Source organism: Callithrix jacchus, chromosome 8 (assembly GCF_049354715.1).
Source record: "Callithrix jacchus isolate 240 chromosome 8, calJac240_pri, whole genome shotgun sequence".
Taxonomy (NCBI): domain Eukaryota; kingdom Metazoa; phylum Chordata; class Mammalia; order Primates; family Cebidae; genus Callithrix; species Callithrix jacchus.
The window spans coordinates 21,433,192-21,457,299 of record NC_133509.1 but is presented as its reverse complement, the minus strand read 5'-3'; the positions used below and the strand labels follow the sequence as shown (position 1 = coordinate 21,457,299).

General features: G+C 51.5%; 1 protein-coding gene and 1 long non-coding RNA gene across 7 annotated transcripts in view; one reads left to right on the top strand and one right to left on the bottom strand.

The window, feature by feature from the left end:
* The first annotated feature begins 5,933 nt into the window (after positions 1–5,933).
* LOC103795572 (uncharacterized) lies at positions 5,934–14,990 on the top strand. Its single transcript, XR_623160.5, has 2 exons — positions 5,934–6,203; positions 14,394–14,990. It is a non-coding gene; the product is annotated as an uncharacterized LOC103795572 (long non-coding RNA).
* The window catches only part of ARID3B (AT-rich interaction domain 3B), a 61,475-nt gene continuing 51,023 nt past the window's right edge, over positions 13,657–24,108 (bottom strand). The window contains exons 5-9 of one of the 6 annotated variants that reach the window (XM_035259229.3): positions 21,130–21,313; positions 19,756–20,039; positions 19,383–19,637; positions 17,961–18,140; positions 13,657–16,107 (exon numbers count right to left, since the gene is read on the bottom strand). In XM_035259229.3, the coding sequence (XP_035115120.3) occupies positions 15,944–16,107; positions 17,961–18,140; positions 19,383–19,637; positions 19,756–20,039; positions 21,130–21,313 (1,067 nt within the window). In that variant the 3' untranslated portion in view covers positions 13,657–15,943. Of the gene's footprint in view, positions 16,108–16,941; positions 17,262–17,960; positions 18,141–19,382; positions 19,638–19,755; positions 20,040–21,129; positions 21,314–24,108 lie in introns of those variants that run through there. The other 5 variants (XM_002753327.6, XM_009005244.4, XM_078333657.1 and 2 more) reach the window with 5 other exon arrangements.

Below are 24,108 nucleotides of genomic sequence, written 5' to 3'. Positions count from 1 at the left end.
ACAAGGGTTCCACAAACACTGATTGAGATTCTAGTCCCAGCTCTGCCCCAAACTAGCCGGTGGCCTTGACCAAGCCCCTCACTGTTGCTGGGGCTCTCCTGTACAGTTCCATCTGCACACTGGGTGTGGGGCTTACCTGTACGGTTCCATCTGCACACCGGGTGTGGGGCTCTCCTGTACAGCTCCACCTGCACACCGGGTGTGGGGCTCTCCTGTACAGCTCCATCTGCACACCGGGTGTGGGGCTCTCCTGTACAGCTCCATCTGCACACCGGGTGTGGGGCTCTCCTGTACAGCTCCATCTGCACACCGGGTGTGGGGCTCTCCTGTACAGCTCCACCTGCACACCGGGTGTGGGGCTCTCCTGTACAGCTCCATCTGCACACCGGGTGTGGGGCTCTCCTGTACAGCTCCATCTGCACACCGGGTGTGGGGCTCTCCTGTACAGCTCCATCTGCACACCGGGTGTGGGGCTCTCCTGTACAGCTCCATCTGCACACCGGGTGTGGGGCTCTCCTGTACAGCTCCACCTGCACACCGGGTGTGGGGCTCTCCTGTACAGCTCCATCTGCACACCGGGTGTGGGGCTCTCCTGTACAGCTCCACCTGCACACCGGGTGTGGGGCTCTCCTGTACAGCTCCATCTGCACACTGGGTGTGGTGTGGGGATGGGACTCTGGGGAGCTCTGACACTCAGTGATCCTGTGACCCTGTTCAGTTTACCCACTGGCTCACTGTACCTGCTGCACAGTCTCCCTAGCTCTATAGAACAGGGCCTGTGCCTCAGCTGAGTTGCCCAGCGGCCTCGGTGGAGCTAATGACGCACAGAACAGGGTGGGGGCAGTCCTGCTCTCCCTGCCACACCCAGCAGCATCTCTGCCTCCCAGCCCCCACGAGCTGTGGGAGCCCAGGTCTGCCAAGGAGCCTGAATCTGCAATGTGGACTCCACCAGAGGCCGATAGGTGAGCTCAGGGACAGATGAGGGTGGAGCTGGGACAGCCGGCTCCAGGAATGAGAGATCAGTCTAGAGGTGGGACCTCCCAGGCAGAGATCTTGGCTCTGGTCTCCCATTGCCATGTGGACTGGGCTCTCTGGGACCACACTGGACCCTTGTTTTGTGGAGCTGGAGGAGCTGAGACAGGGGCCATGTGGAGAAGGGAAGGCAGGGCCTGGGCGGGGGAGCAGGGCATAGAGTAGGGAGCCTGGCTTGTGGATCCAATGATTCGGGATGGGGCTCTCTACTGAGCACCGAGGGCTCAGCCTAGACTCATCCCAGGCCTGGAACCCCGGCTGCCTTGCCCTCAAACAACCTCAGCGTGGCCCTGAGAGGGAACGAGGTGTCACTCCTCGGCAGGGTGGACTCACCAACTGATGTGATGAAACAAGTGTGTTCGGGACCAAGGTTTTGTGGGCTCAGCCCTATGCAGGACGTGCAGATGGAGGGTGACGTGAGCTCCTGGGCTGTGCAGTACTACTGTACAGCGAGCGCTGTGGGACTCAGGGGTAAAAGGAAAGAGGGAATTGCAGGATCTGGGGTTCAGGGCAAGCGTTGGGCCTTCAGTCACCCGCGAAGCTTGGAGGGGATGGTGCGCCCTCCCACTCCTTCCCCTGGTGCAGCTCTGTCAGCACTGCACCCGATGCCGCCATGGTGGCCTCTTCTTTGTGGGGAAGCACAGTCCCCAGGAAGGCCCCTGTGAGGCTAGAGCTCTGAATCCAAGGGGGAGCGAAGTTCTTGGGGAGGCCCCAGATCAAGACACATGCCAGCCGCACCCTCCTCCATCCCAGACCTCTTTGCAGGAGGTGGGCTCAGAACTGGCCAAGATGCGGACTGAGCTCGAGAAGGTCTGCAATGTGCTGGAAGCTCGAGACTCAAGAGCTGAGAGCTCAGCAGCTGGCCCTGGAGGCTGCACAGGATGAGGTGCTCAGCAGCTGCCCCCGCACTCCCCGCCCGCACTGTGCTTCTGACAGGCCTGCACGGCCCCACAGGCTCCTCCATGCCCGATCCCTGGTGCCCACCATGGCCATTGACCTTCCCTTCCCCACACTCCATCAGTCAAGCTCCTCCCAAGCCCTTGCTGCCCAAGGGGAGGGCTCAGCCTGGAATGTGCTCACTGACTCCCTTACCCATCTCCAAGCTGGTGGAGAGCCTCCCTGGGAAACTGAGGCTGCAGCAGCCACTGAGGCCCCCAGAACAGGAGCTGGTAAAATGATGACCACAGGGTGAGAGGTGCCTGCATTTGAGAGAGAAACCCAACCCTCCCTCCCAGAGATGCTCCCTAGGCCCCACAGCTCTCCTGCTCTGAGGACCTGGGGCAGGGGGCAGGGGCATTTAGGGACACTTTATGAAGGCTCCCCTCTCATCCCCTCAGGGGTTAGGATGGGTGGGGCTGTGCAATGGCCTGAGGCCTGACCAATCTCCCGGTCTGCCTTCTTCTTTCTGAAGATGGGAAGCCAGGAGAAGCAGCAGCAGGAGAGGGCATGGCAGAGTAGGCTGTGGGCACAGGGAATCAAGTCATCTGGGCCTCTGGACCTGGTGCAATGGATGGAAGGAGAGCCAAGAACTCTTACATGTCACTGTCCACCACTCCCCAGCTTGGCCAGCATGAGCAAGTCTTGGCTTCACTAAGCCTCAGTATCCTCTGTAAAATGGGAACACGGACAATACCTAGGACATGGGACTGATGTGAGTATGGCATGATGGCATGGGACACAATGCACCGGGGACCGGGCCTGTTTTCTCCATCCTCCTGTTTCCTCTGTATCTGGGGTCCAGATTGGCTGAGTCAGTACCAAAGTCACAAAACCATGTATGAGTGCTTAGGGGCGGCTGCATACAGGCTTTAGTCCCAAAGTCTATCTTATGCAATGTTCAATCCACAAGGCTTTGTTTGTACTTTTTGTGATATTCAGGAAATAGTTTGATATAACGTGGAGCGGCCAGTGACAGACTGTACAGCACCTTCCCAGGCTGGCGACAGCTACTTGCTTGTGTTTAAATGCTGTTTCATTCTTACCGAGGTCATCATCTTTGAGCTCCTGCAATAAGGAGCCTGATGGGGTGGGGGATGCTGTCCTTTGCCTCAGCTGCTTTTTGGAGACTTCTGTAAAGAGCATCAGAGCTGTCGATGGGGTCCGGGAGACCCTAAGAGTTCTGACCATCAGCTGAGAATTGTGTCCTGGGGGAGCAGGAGCTGCAGCAGCTCTGAGCACCAAGGACTCCAGCACCAGGAGGACCGGAGAGGAGCCTCCAGCCACCTCTACCTCGCGGCCCCTGCAGGTTGCATATGGGGTCCCTCTAGCTGGGGTGGGGAGTGACCTCTGTACAGTTCCTTTCTGTCCCTTGGCCTTCTTGTGTGCAGGTTGTAGAGGGGAAACAGAAGCCTGGAAAGGCCCTTCCAGCTTGGGCTTTTGCTAGTTTTAAATGGATTCCTGAGCCGGCCTCCCTCTCCCTGGACAGAACTGAAGCTACCCCCTGCGCTGCCTCTCTGCCCCCCATGGTATGAGTCTCTGTCTCCTCAGCCCCCAGATCCCAGACACAACCCTGGAGCCAAAAGAAGTGCATCTGAGAAAAGTTGGAAGCCAGGGGCAGTTCTCAGGCAGTGTGGAGTCTGTGTCCAGAGCCAGCAGGGGACACATTCACAGCCTCACTCTGCAGCACAAGGGATTGAGGTCAGGCCCTGCACCCCCGCCCGTGAGCTGAGGGGTCCTGGCATCAAGAGGCTGGATTGAGAGGCCTCAGGGAGTCAGGAATGGTGGCTCATGCCTGTAATCCCAGCACTTTGGAAGGCTGAGGCAGGTGGATCACTTGAGGCCAGGAGTTAGAGACCAGCCTGGCCAATATGGCGAACCTCTGTCTCCACACACACACAAAATACAAAATTAGCTGGGGGTGATGGCACATGCCTATAATCCAAGCTACTCAGGAGGCTGAGGCAGGAGAATTGCTTGAACCCAGGAGGTGGAGGTTGCAGTGAGCCAAGATTGCACCACTGCCCTCCAGCCTGGGCTATAGTCAGACTGTCTCAGGAAATAAAAAAAAAAAAAAAGAGGCCTTAGGCAACCACAGGTGGGCAAGGACTTGGGAAGAGGGGAGGCCCCTTTGGCTGTGCCTTCAGCCCCCAAGGCCAGGGTTTCTATGAGGCCTGAAGCAGGAGGCTGTTACAGGCAACTGCAGTCAGAGGCCTCCCTGGCAGAAACCACTCCTTGTCCCCTGTCTGCCACAGGCTGGAAATGTCCGTGTTGGCACAATGTTGCCAATACCGCTCTTGGTGGATGAGATGACCTGGCACTTTCCCAGGGGACCCTAGGCTAGGAGTAGAGCTGGGCATCCAGTGCCCAGCACCAGAGGAGGTGCTGCAGGGCTGTAAGCCTGGTTGGCCCAATTACTGCCCTAATGCCATTGCACAGTGCCACCATGGACCCTCTGTCTTGCCAGGGAAGGCCTTAGGCACTGGGTTTAGACATTTCAAAGTGAGTTTTCATTCATTCGTACTTTCGATCACACTACAGTCTCCATTTCACAGACAAACTGCCCAGAGAATCTGTCATAGGTCACACAGCAAACCAGCAGCTAAGCCCCCTGGGCCCCTAATCTGTCCCGGAAACGTGGTTTCTCAGCTGTTCTGAGCTTGTTAGTGTGACCATGCTCAGGAGCTACAGGCAAGGTGGGCTGAGGCTTGGTAACACCCTCGAGGTCATCTGGCCATTCTTCTCAACGCTCCTCCCCAGCCAGCTTCCTCTGGCTAAGCCATGTGCCCCTGGAACCCTTCTCAGCTCTGTTGCCGACCCCTCCCTCCATCTGCGCCTTCACTGAAGCAGTTTCTCAGAGGAGGGCTCTTTGGTACCGTGGAGGGACACGACATCTCTGGGAATTCGTGCCCATCTGTGTTCATGCTGAGTTCTTCATGACCACTCCTTCCAGCTTCAGCTGGAATCCAGGGCTGGGTACCGAGCCATACTGGACCAGTGGGCCCCCAGGACCAGTGGGATCACAGGACTTGGAGCAGAAGAGTCCCTCCGGGGCCGAAGACTGGACACAGAAAACTTGGGAACTGTCAGCTGTCCTGTTTTTCACCTCGTGGCATAAGCTGGACTTCAATGAGATTAAATGGAGCTGACAATTCCCAGAAACTGGAATTGGAACGGTGAGACTTTAGTTCAGCCCAGGGCGGCCTCATGTGTGGAGCTGATAAACTTGAGCTTTGAGGTAGTCGTCGGAGGGAGAGGAATACCCTCCGCGGGCAGAGCTTCCCGGGTTCCGGGCCCTTCCTGACCCGGCACAGGGTCCAGCTGCCCTTGGGCTCCTCCGCACACCCTGGATCCAAGAATAAATCTCTCCTCTCTGCCGCCATTGGCCTGACTGGCTTCGGTTACTTCGTACAAAGAGCCCTTGCTGAGCAAACAACATCAGTGCTGCTCCAAAGGAGACCCCTGTCCTCCTGGAAGCCCCTCCCTGAGGCCGGTTATGCACTGGTCTCCGCAGCCCGCAGCCCGCAGTCCTCGCCCTAGCTCCAGTTCCTGCTCGTTTCCCTGCCCACCCCGCCCAGTGAGGAGATCGGGGCCCCTCATCTGTCCCCGGGTTGCCGGGGTTCGTGCCTCACTGTCTCCAAGGCCGGCTTCTATCCCTAGTCCCTTCCTGTTCCCGCCACTCCGGCTTGCTTCCTTCTCCTCTTCCCTCCAACGGTGATTCCAAACCTTCTCTTCCATAAGATCCTCCACTCCGTTTCGCAGAGACCCAGACAGAGGGGGCCCCAAGCCGCTGCAGGGGCGCAGCCGACAGCGGGTCTCCCTCAGCGCCGCGCAGGCAGTCCAAGGTCATTCCCGGCCACCTGCCCCCTCGCTCCCATTGGCTCTGGTGGGGCACGTGACTCCATCCTGGCCAATGGCGTGGGGCCCTGTCGCTTGCCGCCGGGCAAGCTTTTCCAGGAGCTTCCGGAGGCCGCTCCGGGATCCCCGGCTGAGCGCAGCTTAGCGTAGTAGAGACCTGAGGACAACCGCCCTTAGATCCTCTGCCTTCCTCTGGTGCCTTCCCCTCCCTGAAGGGGAGGACTTGGGGGAGAAGTTAAGGACACCCGCTTTGGAGTCCCATCCCAGCCCTGCCTTGGACAGGCGCGGTGTTTCACGCCTGTAATCCCAGAATTTTGAGAGGCTGAGATGAGAGGATCTCTTGAGCCCAAGAGTTGGAGACCAGCCGGGACAACATGGTGAGACCTCGTCCCTATAATTTATTTATTTATTTATTTATTTTATTGCAGTTTAGGTTTTGGGGTACATGTGAGGAAGATGCAAGATAGTTGCATAGGTACACATATGGCAGTGTGATTTGCTGCCTTCCTCCCCTTCACCTATATCTGGCATTTCTCCCCATGCTATCTTTCCCCAACTCCCAACCCCCCCGCTGTCCCTCTCCTATTTCCCCCCAACAGACCCCAGTGTGTGATGCTTCCCTCCCTGTGTCCGTGTGTTCTCATTGTTCAACACCTGCCTATGAGTGAGAACATGTGGTGTTTGATTTTCTGTTCATGTGTCAGTTTGCTGAGAATGATGGTTTCCTGGTTCATCCATGTCCCAACAAAGGACACGAACTCATCGTTTTTGATGACTGTATACTATTCCATGGTATACATGTGCCACATTTTCCCTGTCCAGTCTATCATCGATGGGCATTTGGGTTGGTTCCAGGTCTTTGCTATTGTAAACTGTGCTGCAATGAACATTCCTGTGCATGTGTCCTTAATAGTAGAACGATTTATAATCCTTTGGATATATACCCAGTAATATATCCAAATTATTACTGGGTATATATCCAAAGGATATTGCTGGGTCAAATGGAATTTCTATTTCTAGGTCCTTGAGGAATCACCACACTGTCTTCCACAATGGTTGAACTAATTTACACTCCCACCAACAGTGTAAAAGTGTTCCTATTTCTCCACATCCTCTCCAGCATCTGTTGTCTCCAGATTTTTTAATGATCACCATTCTAACTGGCGTGAGATGGTATCTCAATGTAGTTTTGATTTGCACTTCTCTAATGACCAGTGATGATGAGCATTTTTTCATGTTTGTTGGCATCATGTATGTCTTCCTTTGTAAGGTGTCTGTTCATATCCTTTGCCCACTTTTGAATGGGCTTGTTTGTTTTTTTCTTGTAAATCTGTTTGACTTCTTTGTAAATTCTGGATATGGGCCCTTTGTCAGATGGGTAGACTGCAAAAATTTTTTCCTATTCTGTTGGTTGCCAGTTCACTCTAATGACTTTCTTTTGCCGTGCAGAAGCTGTGGAGTTTGATTAGGTCCCATTTGTCTATTTTGGCTTTTGTTGCCAGTGCTTTTGGTGTTTTGGTCATGAAGTCCTTGCCTATGCCTATGTCCCGAATGGTTTTGTCTAGATTTTCTTTTAGGGTTTTTATGGTGTTGTCTTCTGTTTAAGTCTTTAATCCATCTGGAGTTAATTTTAGTGTAAGGTGTCAGAAAGCCATCTGCTTTCTGCACATGGCTAGCCAGTTTTCCCAACACCATTTATTAAACAGGGAATCTTTTCTTCATTGCTTGTTTTTGTCAGGTTTGTCAAAGATCAGATGGTTGTAGATATGTTGTGTTGCCTCCGAGGCCTCTGTTCTGTTCCATTGGTCTATATCTCTGTTTTGGTACCAGTACCATGCTGTTTTGATTACTGTAGCCTTGTAGTATAGTTTGAAGTTCGGTAGTGTGATGCCTTCTGCTTTGTTCTTTAGTGTGCTGCCTCCTGCTTTGTTCTTTTTGCTTAGAATTGACTTGGCTATGCGGGCTCTCTTTGGTTCCATATGAAGTTTAAGGTGTTTTTTTCCAGTTCTGTGAAGAAGGTCGTTGGTAGCTTGATGGGGATAGCGTTGAATCTGTAAATTACTTTGGGCAATATGGCCATTTTCACGATATTGATTCTTCCTAATGATGAACATGGAATGTTTCTCCATCTGTTTGTGTCCTCTCTTATTTCGTTGAGCAGTGGTTTGTAGTTCTCCTTGAAGAGGTCCTTTATGTTCGTTCCTTGTTAGTTTTATTCCTAGGTATTTTGTTCTCTTTGTAGCAATGGTGAATGGCAGTTCGTTCTTGATTTGGCTCTCTGTAAGTCTGTTATTGGTGTATAGGAATGCTTGTGATTTTTGCACATTGATTTTTTATCCCAAGACTTTGCTGAAGTTGCTTATCAGTTTCAGGAGATTTCGGGCTGAGATGATGGGGTCTTTTAGATATACAATCATGTCGTCTGCAAATAGAGACAATTTGACTTCCTCCTTTCCTAATTGAATACCCTTCATTTCTTTTTCTTGCCCGATTGCTCTGGTTAGAACTTCCAGTACTATATTGAATAAGAGTGGTGAGAAAGGGCATCCTTGTCTAGTGCCAGATTTCAAAGGGAAAGCTTCCAGTTTTTGCCCATTCAGTATGATATTGGCTGTTGGTTTGTCGTAAATAGCTTTTGTTATTTTGAGATACATTCCGTCAATACCTAGTTTATTGAGGGTTTGTAGCATGAAGGGCTGTTGAATTTTGTCAAAGGCTTTCTCTGCATCAATTGAGATAATCATATGGTTTTTGTCTTTGGTTCTGTTTATGTGGTGAATTATGTTTATAGACTTGCATATGTTGAACCAGCCTTGCATCCCCTGCATGAAGACTACTTGATTGTGATGGATAAGCTTTCGGATGTGCTGTTGCAATCAGCTTGCCAGTATTTTATTGAAGATTTTTGCATCTATGTTCATCATGGATATTGGCCTGAAGTTTTCTTTTCTTGCTGAGTCTCTGCCGGGTTTTGGTATCAGGATGATGTTGGTCTCATAAAATGATTTGGGAAGGATTCCCTCTTTTTGGATTATTTGGAATAGTTTTAGAAGAAATGGTATCAGCTCCTCTTTGTATGTCTGGTAGAATTCGGCTGTGAATCCCTCTGGACCTGGGCTTTTTTGGGTGGTAGGCTCTTAATTGCTGCCTCAACTTCAGACCTTGTTATTGGTCTATTCAGGGTTTCGACTTCTTCTTGGTTTAGGCTTGGGAGGAGGCAAGTGTCCAGGAATTTATCCATTTCTTCCAGGTTTACTAGTTTATGTGCATAGAGTTGTTTGTAATAATCTCTGATGATGGTTTGAATTTCTGTGGAATCTGTGGTGATATCTCCTTTATCGTCTTATTGCATCTATTTGATTATTCTCTTTTCTTTTTTATTAATCTGGCTAGTGGTCTCTCTATTTTGTTGATCTTTTCGAAAAACCAGCTCCTGGATTTATTGATTTTTTTGAAGGGCTTTTTGTGTCTCTATCTCCTTCAGTTCTGCTCTTAGTTATTTCTTGTCTTCTGCTAGGTTTTGAGTTTTTTTATCTTGCTCCTCTAGCTCTTTCAATTTTGATGATAGGGTGTCAATTTTAGATCTCTCCTTGCTTCTCATGTGGGCATTTATTGCTATATACTTTCCTCTAGAGACTGCTTTAAATGTGTCCCAGAGATTCTGGTATGTTGTGTCTTCATTCTCGTTGTTTTCGAAGAACATCTTTATTTCTGCCTTCATTTCTTGGTTTATCCAGTCAACATTCAAGAGTCAGTTGTTCAGTTTCCATGAAGCTGTGCGGTTCTGAGTTAGTTTCTGAATTCGGAGTTCTAACTTGATTGCACTGTGGTCTGAGAGACTGTTATGATTTCTGTTCTTTTGCATTTCCTGAGCAGTGCTTTACTTCCAATTATGTGGTCAATTTTAGAGTAGGTGTGATGTGGTGCTGAGAAGAATGTGTATTCTGTGGATTTGGGGTGGAGAGTTCTGTAAATGTCTATCAGGTTTGCTTGGTCCATGTCTGAGTTCAAGTCCTTGATATCCTTGTTAATTTTCTGTCTCATTGATCTAATATTGACAATGGGGTGTTAAAGTCTCCCACTATTATTGTGTGGGAGTCCAAGTCTCTTTGTAGGTCGTTAAGAACTTGCTTTATATATCTGGGTGCTCCTGTATTGGGTCCATATATATTTAGGATCGTTAGCTCTTCTTGTTGCATTGATCCTTTTACTGTTATGTAATGTCTGTCTTTGTCTCTTTCGATCTTTGTTGGTTTAAAGTCTATTTTATCAGAGACGAGAATTGCAACTCCTGCTTTTTTTTTGCTCTCCATTTGCTTGGTAAATCTTCCTCCATCCCTTTATTTTGAGCCTTTGTGTATCCTTGCATGTGAGATGGGTTTCCTGGATACAGCACACCAATGGGTTTTGGCTTTTTATCCAATTTGCCAGTCTGTGTCTTTTGATTGGAGCATTTAGCCCATTTACATTTAGGGTTAATATTGTTATGTGTGAATTTGATACTGCCATTTTGATGCTAGCTGGTTGTTTTGCCCATAAGTTGATGCAGTTTCTTCCTTGTGTTGATGCTCTTTACCATTTGGTATGTTTTTGGAGTGGCTGGTACTGGTTGTTCCTTTCTATGTTTAGTGCCTCTTTCAGGAGCTCTCGTAAAGCAGGCCTGGTGGTGATGAAATCTCTGAGTACTTGCGAAGCTTAGTTTGGCTGGATAATTTTTTTTTTAAGACAAAGTCTTGCTCTGTCACCCAAGCTGGAGTGCCATGGCATGAACTCGGCTCACTGCAACCTCCACCTCCCAGGTTCAAGCGATTCTCGTGCCTCAGCCTCCCTAGTGGCTGGGATTACTGGTGTGAGCCACCACGTCCCATTAGCTAATTTTTGTACTTTTAGTAGACAGGGTTTCGTCATGTTGGCCTGGTTGGTCTTGAATTCCCTACCTCAGTTGATCTGCCTGCCTCAGTCTCCCAAAGTGCTGCGATTACAGGTGTGAGCCACCGCGCCCGGCTCTGTAATTTTATAATAAATAATGTTAAAGGAAAAAAATTGCCTCATAGAGCTGTAGGAGGCGTGTATAGAGTGCTTAGCATTTGTGTTCAGGGCACAAGCTCTGGGCTCTGCAGATACTCAACTACAGCCCCAGCTCCTCCACTCGCGCTGTGGGACCTCGCCACACCAGGTTCAATTGCTAGTTTCACAGCCAACTTATTACGAAGCCATCAGTGCTGTGTGAACTTTCCTGTCCATCTCCTGGGTGACAAACGTAGGAGTGAAATTACAGGGCCCTAGGGACAAGTGCACGATCAGCTTTAGTAGGTAATGCCAAAGTGGTTTCCAAACTGGTTAGTCCAAGAGTGTGTGAGAGTTCCTGCTGCTCCTCATCCTTGCCAGGACCTGGTACTCTATGACGTTTAAGTTTGTGTCAGTCCAGTAGTGGGAGGTGGATTCTTCAGCATTTCCCTGATCACAGTGACGAAAGCCATCTGTGTTTTCTTTTAGATGAAACATCTATTTGTGACTTAGCCCCCTCTCCCTAACTCTTTCTTTCTGCTTTTGTCTTAAAGATTAATAAGCATCAGAAAGAAATCATTATGGGCTGGGTGCACACCAGCATGTCTGGCTGACTTTAAATTTTGTTTTGTAGACAGGAGGGTCTCACTATGTTGCCAGGGCTGGTCTCAGACCCATCAAGTGACCCTCTCTCGTCGGCCTCCTAAAGTGCTGGGATTACAGGAATGAGCCACCGTGCCTGGCCACTTGAGCTTTTTTGAAGGGTCTAGCTTGAGAAATTTTTTTTTTCTTTTTGAGCTGGAGTCTCGCTCTGTTGCCAGGCACCAGGCTGGAGTGCAGTGGTGCAATCTCGGCTCACTGCAACCTCGGCCTCTCAGGTTCAAGCAATTCTCCTGCCTCAGTCTCCTGAGTAGCTGGGACTACAGGCACGCACCACCACGCCCAGCTAATTTTTGTATTTTTTAGTAGAGACAGTTTCACCAAGTTGGCCACGCTGGTCTCAATCACCCGACCTTGTGATTTGCCCACCTCGGCCTCCCAAAGTGCTGGGATTACAGGCGTGAGCCACCACGCCCAGCTGAGAAATTCTTAAGGTCAAGATATTCTTCAATATTTTATTAATTTGAAATGGAATGGAATTGCAGTGGCCTGGTGCCCTGTTCTCCCTGGATTCATCACCATTTCTTTCAGATGCCACTTCTTCCAGAACTCTCCCAGGATCCCTGCAAGCCCCCCCTCCCCACCAGCCACCATATGTTGTTTCCATCTCAAGTGCCTCTGGGCCTGGTTCTGCCCGTCATCACTCAGCTCCCTCCTAGATGGGTCTTTTAAATTTCCATGTGGCCAGGAAGTTGTGAGGTGTGATACGAATGAGTGGTTACCAGTAAAGTGCTAAAGTATCAGTCATTTTTTTCCCCACAAGATTAATCAGTAATGGACTCTCAAGACTGACCCTCTTTTTCTAGCATTTCAAAATGCCAGAGGCTAGATGCAGTGGCTCATGCCTGTAATCCCATTGTGGGACGCCTGAAGCAGAGGATCATTTCAGCCCAGGAGTTCAAGACCAGCTTGGGCAACACGGCAAGACCTCGTCTCTACAAAAACTTAAAAAAAAAAAAAAAAAAAAACTAGCCAGGCATGGTGGCATGAACCTGTAGTCCTAGCTATCTGGGAGGCTGGAGGGGGTGGATCATCACCTGGGTCCAGTTTGAGGCTGCAGTGAGCTGATTGTGCCACTGCACTCCAGCCTGTGTGACACAGTGAGACCCTGTCTAAAAAACCAACAAAAAAACCCCGTATGTGTGTGTGCATATGTATACACATATACAAAAAGTAAAAAATACCAGATAAGGATCCCTGCTAGCCTGACTTCACGTGGTTACATAGACAGGTACAGTATGCTGTCACGGATGGCAGAGGCAATTCCCAGTCCCCCCCAGGGCCTGCCTCTCTGCGTGTTTTCAGGGTATGCTGAGGAGTATGCATCATGATAGAGAAAAGGCTCTAGGGTCTAGGCTTGAGCTCCACTGGCAGTGCCCCAGGGTTCCACGCCCAGCGTGTCACCTGGCTTCACATCACCCTTCTAGAAAAGCTTCTAAGCCCATGCCCTGGTGAAAATACATCCTAAGTCTCAGAGGATGGCCCCTCAATCCATTAGCCTGGGACCCATGTTGGCCCCAGCTTCACTTTTTCCCAATTCCCCTCCCCTTCACCCACTGACCCAAGGCACAAGCCACAGTTCCCCAGTGCCAGGTCCTTTGATGCCACTGTATTTCCCTATGTATTTGTATGTATGTATGTATGTATTCCTTTGCAGGGAATGCTCCTCTCCAGTGCAAACTCTGACTCTTCCAGCTTTAACACTGCCACCTCTGGGAAGCCTTCCAGAAGTTCTGTGGCTGCTCCAGCTTCTATCTGCCCACCAGTGGTAGCCACTGTACAGCCCCAGGCAGGCTGTATTCTAAAGAATCCGTCTCAGTCTAGATAACCCTGTGGCTTTTCCCTTAGTGTCTGACCCAGCAGGAGCTTAACAGGGGCTTGCAGAATCAAGGTGACCTGCTGGCCCTGTGCCTGCTGGGATAGATGTGACATCACTGGAATCGGTCTGGTGATGTGGTAATGCCAGAGAACCCTGCTAACACAGAAGGGAAGCTGAGAGTAAGCTCAGTGAGCCTTCCCTCTGAAGAGGGGTGGGAAAGGGGAGAAGGTTCAGGAGAGATCAGGGGTGAGGAGTAGTTCACTCAGCCCCTTTCACTCGGCAGCTCAGCTCTCCCCAGTACTGTCCAGTGGAAGGGCCACCCAAAGCAACTGAGAGAGACCTGCTTGTGCGAAGAGGTAGAGGTTTATTGAAATATAAACATTCAAGAACATGTAAGATAAAAATAACCACAACATATACAGACACTTGTTGCAGGAGGACATCTGAGGTATTTATTCACTGCCTAGGCTACCCATGTGCTATCACACTTTTCCTGGTTAAAATACACATAAGATGGGGAGCAGGGAGGGAACACAGCTGCCCTGGCTGACTGCACCTTCAGGGAAAGCTCTGCTTGGGCCAAGGCCCCACTTCTGGGGACACCTGCTGGCACCCCCCATCGGGCTCTGGCTGAGACCCGGATGCTGTCTTTGAGGGCAGTGAGGGTTCGCTCTGAGGGTGCAGCCAGGTGAGCGGCTGGGGGAAAGGGAGAGGATCCAATGATCGGAAAAACACAGCGTACTGTCCCTGCATCCTCTGGGTGGGAAGAGTCCATCCTTCGTGACCAAACCCCTGAGAAAGACACACTGGCCAAATGTCTGAGACACCTTCAAGTGGGCCCAATGCCAGCTAACTGGGCTCCTCAATGGCACCAGATCCCAGATGCCCTTCTCTGCCCTCACCCTGCAGGCTGAGGCCAGACGAGGTCAGCCCCCCGGAGATGGGGTGTGTGAGTGAGTGTGGGAGCTGGAGTGTGTGTGGAGGGCTGGGGGAGAGGAGATGGGTGAGCAGAGCTGCAGCTTCTCAGGCTGAGGTATCTATTTGTGCTCAAGCTTTTGATTCCCTTTCCTCTCCTACACAGGACTGAATGCTAGCCGTGCTGCCACACACCCACGTCACGCACAGTGTCTCCCACCGTCTCCACCCCATGTCACAGCGGTGGTGTTCCGCTCAATACTCCAGGGCTTCTTCGACTGGGGTGAGCCACACTCAAGAACCACCTTTTCTTGACAGCACAGGAGCCACCTGCTCCCCCCGCCCCCGGGGTCCAGGAGCAGTGGAGTTCTTGGCATCTCCTCATAGCTGGGGCGGCTCAACCTCCAGTAAGGCCAGCGAGGACCCCAGCCTGCTGGTGCCCTAAGCTGGGAATGCTGAGTGACGGGGAGGTGTTCTGCTGCCTCCCTGGTCAGCTAGGGGTGGGGGTGTGGCAGAAAATGGACTGTCTTCAGAACTGGTGCGGTTCCAGGGCCCAACCGGCCTGAGAGCAGGCCTCTCGACTCCACCTCCCCGCCCCACGATCCCTGAGTCGTCTTCCCTGCCTGCCTCCCCCTGGCCTCCTCACTGGGCTTGAGAGAAGAGCTGGAGGGGCCGGAGTACCCAATCATTTGCTTGGCTTTGGGGTGATCTGTTTTCATTTCTTTGGTGCTACAACAATAAAAATTTTAAAATAAAAAAAAAACAAGTCAGCAAAACACATAAAAAAGATTTCAGAGATGCAAATACTTCCTGAAGACTCAAACGTCAATAATTACAAATCTGAGGTATTTCAATGAACCTGACATCGGCACGTGTGGGGATGGTGAGGCCGAGATGGCCCCATGAGAAATGGAAGGGGGCTGGGGAGGGGAGAAGTGGGCTATTCTTGGGAGAGCGGGCTAACAAGGGCAAATGGGGAACAGGAGGTTTTGGGGGTCAGAGAAGGGCCCGTATTAAGTAGGTGCCAGGGCTGGGCAGCACTGAGCCTCTGCCTTCCCATCAGCAGGTGCCCCGTGGGCCCTGGCCCCAAACTGCTCTTACGGTCTCTTCCTTGGGACCATTAAAGGGGGATCTGGGGCCCTGAGGACTGATTCAAGACTTGAGTTTGAGGGACCCACACCCCAGGAACCTAACAGTAGGCAAGATGGGCTGAGAGGGCCCCATCCCATGCTCAGCAGAGAAGTGCATGAAGGCATGCTCTCGGCTCCTAGCAGCCCCACATGGGACTTAAAAACAGGGGAAGAGACGAGGGGCCCTGGAGTCATGGCAGGAGGGGCAGGGAAATAAATTAAAGGGGAAGGGAAATGGAGGGCCTCCAGCCCTGTGTCGGCTGACAGATTGTCGATACACTGTGCCCCGGGCTGGGAGGTGGCTGGGGAACCCTGGAGGAAGCTGGACACCCACAGACCCCCACCCAGTTCTCCAGGACAATCCCTGATTGGACAACGCTGCCCTGTCCTGCCCCTCTAGCCTCTCCCTGCCCCCAGAGTACAGCAGGACCTGAAAGGAGCCTGGACAGACGGACACGTCCAAACTCTCCATGTCTGGCCAAATGGTGCTCGTCGACGTGGGCTCCGTGAGATGAGGTAAATTCTGTGCATCAATTTCTGTTACTCTCGGCAGGAGAGTGGCAAGTGGGAAGCTGGGTCTTGCCCATCAGAGGGACCAGCTGGTGGAGGGCTCTGCGCTGGGGGTGCCCCGGGATGAGGTAGGACTTGGTGAGCAGTGAGAGCTGCTGCTGCTGCTGGCGCTGCTGCCGAGGCTCTGGGGGGCAGACCCCGCGAGGAGGTGGACCACAGGCTTCTGGGCAAACAGCACACCTCGGTGAGGGGAAGAGAAGCAAGTGTGGGCAGAGGAAGAGCAAAGAGGCAGGCCAACTCCTTTCAGTAAGTATTCACTGCTGGACTAGCCCTGTGCCTGACTCCACTGTAGACACTGTGCTAGGGGCTGATGGGAGAAGACGCAAATACTGTCCTGCCTTGGAATGCTGATGGGCTGATGGGGGGACAGATAGGTCGACCGAGTAGTTTTGCTAAAATGTCATAAACGCTGTGAGACAGGTGTACTCAGGGTACACAAAGAGGAACACCAAGGCCAGGTTACCAAGAGTCAGCTAGGCTTGTTCCCAAGCTAGTCCATAAACAAATGAAACGGAAATGGGAAAAGAACTGCTGTTTTTATGAATACTAAGTTGCTCTTTATTTTTCTTTTTGAGACGGAGTTTTGCTTTTATTGCCCAGGCTGGGGTGCAATGGCTTGATCTTGGCTCACCACCTCAGCCTCACAGGTTCAAGCGATTCTCCTGCCTCAGCCTCCTAAGTAGCTGGGATTACAGGCATGCGCCACCATGCCTGGCTAATTTCGTATTTTTTAGTAGAGACACAGTTTCTCCATGTTGGTCATGCTGGCCTCAAACTCCCAACCTCAGGTAATCCTCCCGCCTTGACCTCCCAAAGTATCGGGATTATAGGCATGAGCCACTGAGCGCAGCCTATTTTTTTTTTGAGACAAGGTCTCGCTTTGTCATCCAGGCTAGAGTGCGGTGGTACAATCATGACTTGCTATAGCCTTGACTTCCTGGGCTCAAGTGATCCTTCTGCCTCAGCCTCCCAAGTAGCTAGGGGCCACAGGTGTGCACCACCATGCCCGGCTAATTTTTTTTTTTTATTTCGTAGATTTGGGATTTTCCTATGTTGCTCAGGCTGGTCTCAAGTTCCTGGCCTCAAGTGATCCTCTTGCCTCAGCCTCCCAAAGTGCTAGGATTACAGGCATGAGTCACTGTGCCCAGTCATGAACACTAAGTTAAACCCTTGGAAAGACTCTGTAAAGGTGCTAAATCAACCCACAAACAAAACATTATTGCCAAATTAGGTTTAGAAAGAGATAACTATAAAAGACTGGGGGGTGGAGAGCTTAACAGTGTAAGCGGATTCTGCTACACCGGGGTTCCTTTGGCTGTGACTCAGTCCTCCGTCTATTTTAAAGAAAAGGAATGACAGAAAAGGTAATAAAAATGCATTCTGTAAAAGGAAGAGAACAGCTAGCTGAACTACAGTCAGAGAAAGGTGACCTGTGTATGAGAAGACCTGGGGAGAGTGGGATACAGACTTCTTCAATCACCGAGCCAATCACCCGTCTAAAAGGGTTAGGTGGCCAGGCACAGCCCAGCACTTGGGAGGCTGAGGCGGGCAAATCACCTGAGGTTGGGAGTTCGAGACCAGCTTGACCAACATGGAGAAACCCCATCTCTACTAAAAATACAAAAATTAGCCAGGCATGGTCGCGCATGCCTATAATCCCAGTTACCCGGGAGGCTGAGGCAGGAGAATCACTTGAACCCAGGAGGCAGAGGTTGCAGTGAGTCGAGATCGTACCATTGCACTCCAGCCTGAGCGACAGGAGCAAAACTCTGTATCAAAAAAAAAAAAAAAAAAAAATGGGGGAGGGGGGAATTAGGTGAAGGATTTCTGCCAAAGTGGGAGGGACCTATCCTGTTAACAATCCAGTCTCTACCAGTCCAGAGGACCACTTGACCTTTGCAACTCTGAGACCACGAAAAAGGAAGCCACCCTGGGAAGTGTTCAGACAGAAGGCGAGAGGCATGGGCAGCCACGGAGCTGCCCTGTGGCTGGCTGCAGCCACGTGGGCCTCCCACAGAGCTCCAGGGCCTCACCTGCGTAGGTGGTGCCATCGATGTCCACTGACATGTTAATGCTCCCAATGCTGCTTGTGGTCAGGTTCAGCGCTGCAGCCGAGGTCTCTGCTCTGTCTTCTGCTGGGGACAGGGGGACATTGGGCCTGGTCAAGCCTTGCACAGCACTCCTGCTGTCCTCTCTGATGCTGCCTGGCCACCCTGGTCAAAGACTCACGCTGTTAGAAAGCAGCTATGTAACCTCCTGAGTATAGGGTATGGCAGGAGATCCCTGGCTCGCCAAACTCCTGTTGCTGGCTTTTCCCACCAACCCGGTTCATCTCCCCAGCTTCCTCTGCTCCCAGAGAAAAGGAATCACAGCAGGCAACGAGGCCGACCCCAGTCCCTCAGCTCTGCACTGGCACTCTCCATGTGATGGGCAAACCCCAAGCTCCACCACACCAGGCCCAGGAAATCAGAGATCAACAAGACCCAGCCCCAACTCTTGAGGACCCGCCTTGCCCCTTCTTTCCTTTGACTCTGAGTCCTTCAAGGAGAGGAGTCTACGCCCCTACCACCTGCCCCTCCATGACCACCTGGGCAGCTGGTGTTTGTGGAAGGCTCCAGGTGCAGGCACACAGGGCCTCTGCCTGGGTCACCCCAGACTCAGAATTCTTCCTGGCGAGCCATCTTTTCTAACAGCCCTTTGCTTTGTGCAGGAGCAGGGCACCTGGCCCTGGATGAGCTTGTTACCTCCCAGTTTTCTTCTGCTCTCCAGGGGAATGGGGTCGGGAGGGGCGGCCTGGGAATATGTACAGCTCCCTTCACACCTGGCTCCTTCCCACACAGCTCATTCATGTTTGCTTTGAGATAGCATCAGGACCAGAATGGGAAAGAATGTGTGTGAATGGGAAAAGGGGTGTGTGGCTTGGGGAACAGAATATGGGGCACTAGAACAATGTGAAGGGGAAGAGAAGAGATGTCAATTATGCTGCCAAACTTGTATTTCCTCCTTCCCCCTATATTCCTGAGGGTCACTGGCAGTCCTGCTGTCCATCCCTGGACAACCTGGTCCCTCACTGAGCCTCAGGAACGAGGGGTATCTTCCTCTCTGATCTGCCGATGGTGCCCTGCTCTTGCCTACATCCAGTGAGGTGCTGGGGTAAAGGCTGGTGGGGAAACGTGGCAGCTCTCTGATGGCCTCTGGCTCCTCTTCTATGAATAACTGCTTTTCCCTCTTACTAGAGAACAGGGTACTGCCTGAGGCAATATATGGTCCCCTAGAAAACAACCTCAGCCTGGTGAACTGAGAGCTCAGTGCCTGTCTTCTGGGGGCCTGGAAGGCAGAACCTGAAGGGGCCTTTTCCGGGTCACCACCCCTGCCCCACCAGTCCCAGGAGGCATGAATGGGCTGTGGTTTGGCACTCAACAGGAAGGGAAAGACCTGTCCTGAGCCTGGCTCACCCCTGCCATTGATCCTGATTTTCATGGGGAGCTGCCGTGCCATGCTGAAAAAGTTGCGCTGGAAGGCCTGCTGCACTAGGCGCTGTTCCTCCTCGGACAGCCTTGACGCCTTCTTCTCAGCAGGCTCCCCTGACTCCAGCCGCTCCCGTAGCTGCTCCAGTGTGGCGGTCCGAGGACCAGCCTGCTGGCTTGCCAAGGTCACGGGCACAGCCAGGCGATTTGGCACAGGCACTGTTGTCACTGGGGCGCCATCACCTGCGAAGGAACTGGAGCTGGAGCAATCCACAATGGACCCTCTGGCCCAAAAACCCCACTCCTGAACACAGGGCAACTGGAGTCCCTTCCTTTCTTCTCCCCCGGGAGCCCTGCTGACCTTTCCTGAGAGTGGTTGCTGGGGATATCCGCGGGCTACTGGTATTGGTGCCACTGCTGGAGCCAAGCCCAAGGATGGGAAAGCGGATCTTGGGTGGGGAGAGGAGGGCAGGGGCCCCAGCAGCAGCAGCAGCCGTGGCAGCAGCAGGTGAGTAGCCGAAGAGGGAGGAGCTGTAGCTGGGCCGCCGGCCCTCCCTGCGGTTGCCATCAATGGCTGCCTGGAGCTCAGCTGGGGAACTCAAGGCTTTCTTCTCACACTCATAGGCATAGAGATACTTCATGTACCTAGAGGAAAGGAAGCAAGCAGGGAGAATAATCCAAAACAGCACCAAAGACCACCCAGTTGAGATTGGTGGGTCTCTGGAAGCAGTCTCTGTTGGGCAGAACTCTAGGGCAAAGGATGGCAACCTGGTGTACTTGGCAGAAAAGTCTGGGATGGCTGGATGCTCTGCCCCAACCTCCTCTAACTGCTACCCAACCCTAATCAGGCTCCACTCTGAAGCACCATTCACTAGGGGAAATAAATAACATCTTAGCTGATGTTTTCACATTTATTTTGGTGCTTTTTTAGTGCACTGGGAAAAATTAGGGCCAAGTTTTACAAGGGCTTTCTGGCTCCTTGATCTTCTAACCATTCAGAGTGGGGCTGGTCAGACAGGGGCAATTCTTCCCACTGTGCAGGGGACCTAGACTGTCATTCTTTGTGTCTTAGGTCCCAAGAAGCAGTTCTCTCCCCAAGAACCTTGCCATTCTGGTTGTAGCTACAGCATGTCACCTAACCGATGTCAGCTGTTCATTGCATACTCTTCACAGAACAACTTCGAGAGTGTTGCAGAAGAACAGACCCCTCTTGGGCCCTCATCCTTCAGTGCTGCTCTTGGTTTCACTGCTTCCACCACCCATGTAATTAACTCAAATGCTGACAAAACCAGGTCACCAATCCAAAGGGGCCTTCCTGCCTGCCTTTCTCTGGGTCCTCTGCTGCTGGGCCAGCTGAATGTTAGGTAAGAGGAGCCACCTGGGGTGGAGATGCTGTTTGGAAGACAATGTCCTGGAAGGGGCATGGGTCTCAGAGACAGAAGCCCGGGTCCGAATCTCAGCTCTTGCTGGCTGGTATGGCCTTGGCCAAATTATTTAACCCTGGAGACTTCATTTCTGTAATGTGGAAAAAGGGGGCGTTGACTGTGAGTAGATGCTTGGTAAATGGCAGTTCTCATCTCTACTTGGTTTGGTGAAGGATTCATCTCAGAAAGCTCCCCACTGTTTTGGGAATCCTTGCTAACTATATAAAGGAATTTCCTTCCTTCCTCTCCTCTAGGTTACAACATCCCCTTTCTCTAGCCTCAGCTTCCTTCCCCCAGGCCCGGCCACTCACTGGGTCCTGAGGGTGAAGGCGGCGCTGGTGATGGATGTGGGCAGGTTCAGGCCTTTGGTGATCTCCCTCCAGATCTTCTTGTTGATGATCTCCACCAGGCCCCCCTTTTCGGTCACCAGCTTATACAGCATGTACAGGTCCAGGATTTGCTTGGCCATGATGGGGATTCGGTTGATGGGGGTCCCTGTGGTTGTCCAATGAGAGAAAGAGACAGCTGGATTATCATCAGACTGAAAAAAAAGATTCCATGTCTGGCCGCCTTTAGTTGAGCTGGAAACACTGCTCATGAATCTGTTTGGAAGTGTAATTTAACTCAAGCTCCGCAAGCCTGAACACTCGGACTAGCAGTGAGGACAGGTCCAGTGCACAGGCTGTGTGGCCTTTGAAAACGTAGCCTCTCTGGCTCTGTTTTGCCATCTGTAAATAGGAGGGCCAGACTAGATGATTTCAAAGGCACTTGTTTTTTAGTTTGTGTGTGTGGTTTTGTTTTTGTTTTGCTAGCAGTACAATTCCAGACTATTCCTAGTGATCTGGCGACTTATCTCTGCAGCTTTCAGACTCTATTCAGTGGCAATATCCCCTGGGAAGCCTTTCTCTGACTTCCTAGAAGGGGAGCCCTGCTTAGTCCCCCGCCTGGCAGCTCTCAGTGCTGCTTATAAGAGTGTGCTCATTTGCACATGCCTGCTTTTTCCTCTCCTGCTCAATGGAGAAACAGTTTCTTTCTCATGTGCCCCGCCATGTCAAAGGAGCTGCTGGACACACAGGTCTCCATGGGAATGAAAGCCACTCAGCAATTCTCTCCCCACACCAATCACTCCACCTACTCTCTGGCCTCTGAAATGGGGAGGGTCAGAGCAGCTTCCGCCCAATGGCCCCGAGGGGAAGTGAGAGGAGCCAGGGACTTGATTAGGAAACCTGGCACCGAGCAGGAAGGGCTACTAATGAGCACCAGGGGATGTGGTGAGGGCGGGGCCAGTCCTTTCACAGCCGGCTGGGATGCTCGTCAGGAGGCGTGATGGATGACTGTCATTTGGCAGCCTCAGGATTAATGATCTGGAGGTCAGAGGGGAGAATTCCACAGGGAAGGGTCACCGTCCGGGGCAGGGTATAAGACTTGTTGCCTTTTGATGGCAAACTCCTTTTACTGTACACAGGCTGCTGCTCCTGTCTTGTCCCCTCCCACTGCCCCTGTCTCACTGAGGTCTCATGGAGCTGCCTGGTGGAACTTAGGCCGGCTTGAGCAGAGAAGAGGTTTTGTTTCTGCTCCATCCGCCTTCTTTCCCTAAAGGCACAGCAGTCTTCTCCTCTCTCAATGGCAGCCTCACCAATTCTTTTACAGGATGGTTCAAGCCAGAGGATGAAAAGGAAGCACTATGAGCATGGATACGTGGTACTGCTATGGCAACACCAGGCCTCCTCCTCCTCTTCTTTTTTTTTTTTTTTTTTTTTTTTTAAATATAAGGTCTTGGGCTGGGCACGGTGGCTGACACCTGTAATCCCAGCACTTTGGGAGGCCAAGACAGGATAATGAGGTCAGAAGATCGAGACCATCCTGGCTAACACAGTGAAACTCCATCTCTACTACAACTATAAAAAATTAGCCGTGAGTGGTGGCATGTGCCTGAAGTCCTAGCTAATTGGGAGGCTGGGGCAGGAGAATTGGGTGGAGACTGCAGTGAGCCGAGTTCATGCCACTGCACTTCAGCCTGGGCAACAGAGCAAGACTCCATCTCAAAAAAAAAAAAAGATAGGGTCTCACTCTGTTGCCTAGACTAGAGTGCAGTGGTACAATCATGGCTTATTGCAGTGTTAACCTCCCAGGCTCAAGCCATCCTCCCACTCAGCCTCCTGAGTAGCTGGGAATACAGGTGCACACCACCACACTCATGGAATTTTAAAACATTTTCTGTAGAGTAGGGGTCTTCCTATGTTGCCCAGGCTGGTCTCGAGCTAAGCTCAAGCAACCCTCTTGCCTCAGCCTCTCGGAGCGTGAAAATTAGTGTGAGCTACAGCACCCGGCCTAGGCCTCTTTCCTAAGTGTGGGGAGGGAGTTCGTGATCTTGAAGACTTTTGTCTTGACCTGCTGTCCTTGGAGGGTCAAGGACAAAGGGGTCATGGAATTAGATCCAAAAATTGATAGGTAAAAAACAGAGGATTACTGACATACTTCTAAGACACAGCTCATGTGCTGGCTGACTTCTCCCAGTGTTGTTCTGGTCAGTAAACCTTCCTCCTACCAGAAAGACATTTTAAAGCCTCATGTGGGGGCCCAGCAGGACAGGGCTAACATCAACCTCCTTTTGGAGGCCTGTCTGCCCAAACACACCCATGGCCTTGGGTCCACACCTTCCAAGGCATTACCAGAAGTGTCTGAGAGGACCACTCCAAGGTCCCCTCACATGGCCTCCTAAGCTCCCATTTCCAGAAGCTCCTAGAGCGTCTTCACACATGTGGTCCGTTTACTTCCAGGTCAGAATGTTTGTGCTGGGCTCATCTTCATTCCCCTAAACTAGCTCCCTTTCCCCACACCTCATTTTTCCCAGCAACACTACCACCCTTGGAGGTGAGGCAGGAACCTCGTCGTCAGCACTGGCTCCTTTCCTGTCCCTATCACCCACCTTCAGGGTGTTAGAGGGCTTCATGATTCGTCCTTTGAGGTACTTCTCAAAGGCATCTTCCTTTTTTGGCCCACAGTCACCATTCTGGTTCAGGCCCTCTCTGGCCCACAATTAGATGCCTGCAGTAGCCTCTTATCCATACATTCAACTTGCACACTGCAGCCAATCTTAATTAAAATACTACTTTTACCATATTACCCACTTCCTTGTTTAAAAACCTACAAAAACTCTTATTGCTTACCTAGCCCATCTCACATGTCCAATCACATAACCTAAGTTCCTCAACACTCCCTTAAAAGATCACATATGAAGCATTCCTGGCATATCCCAATGACTCACTTGCACTCTAACTCGCTGGGCC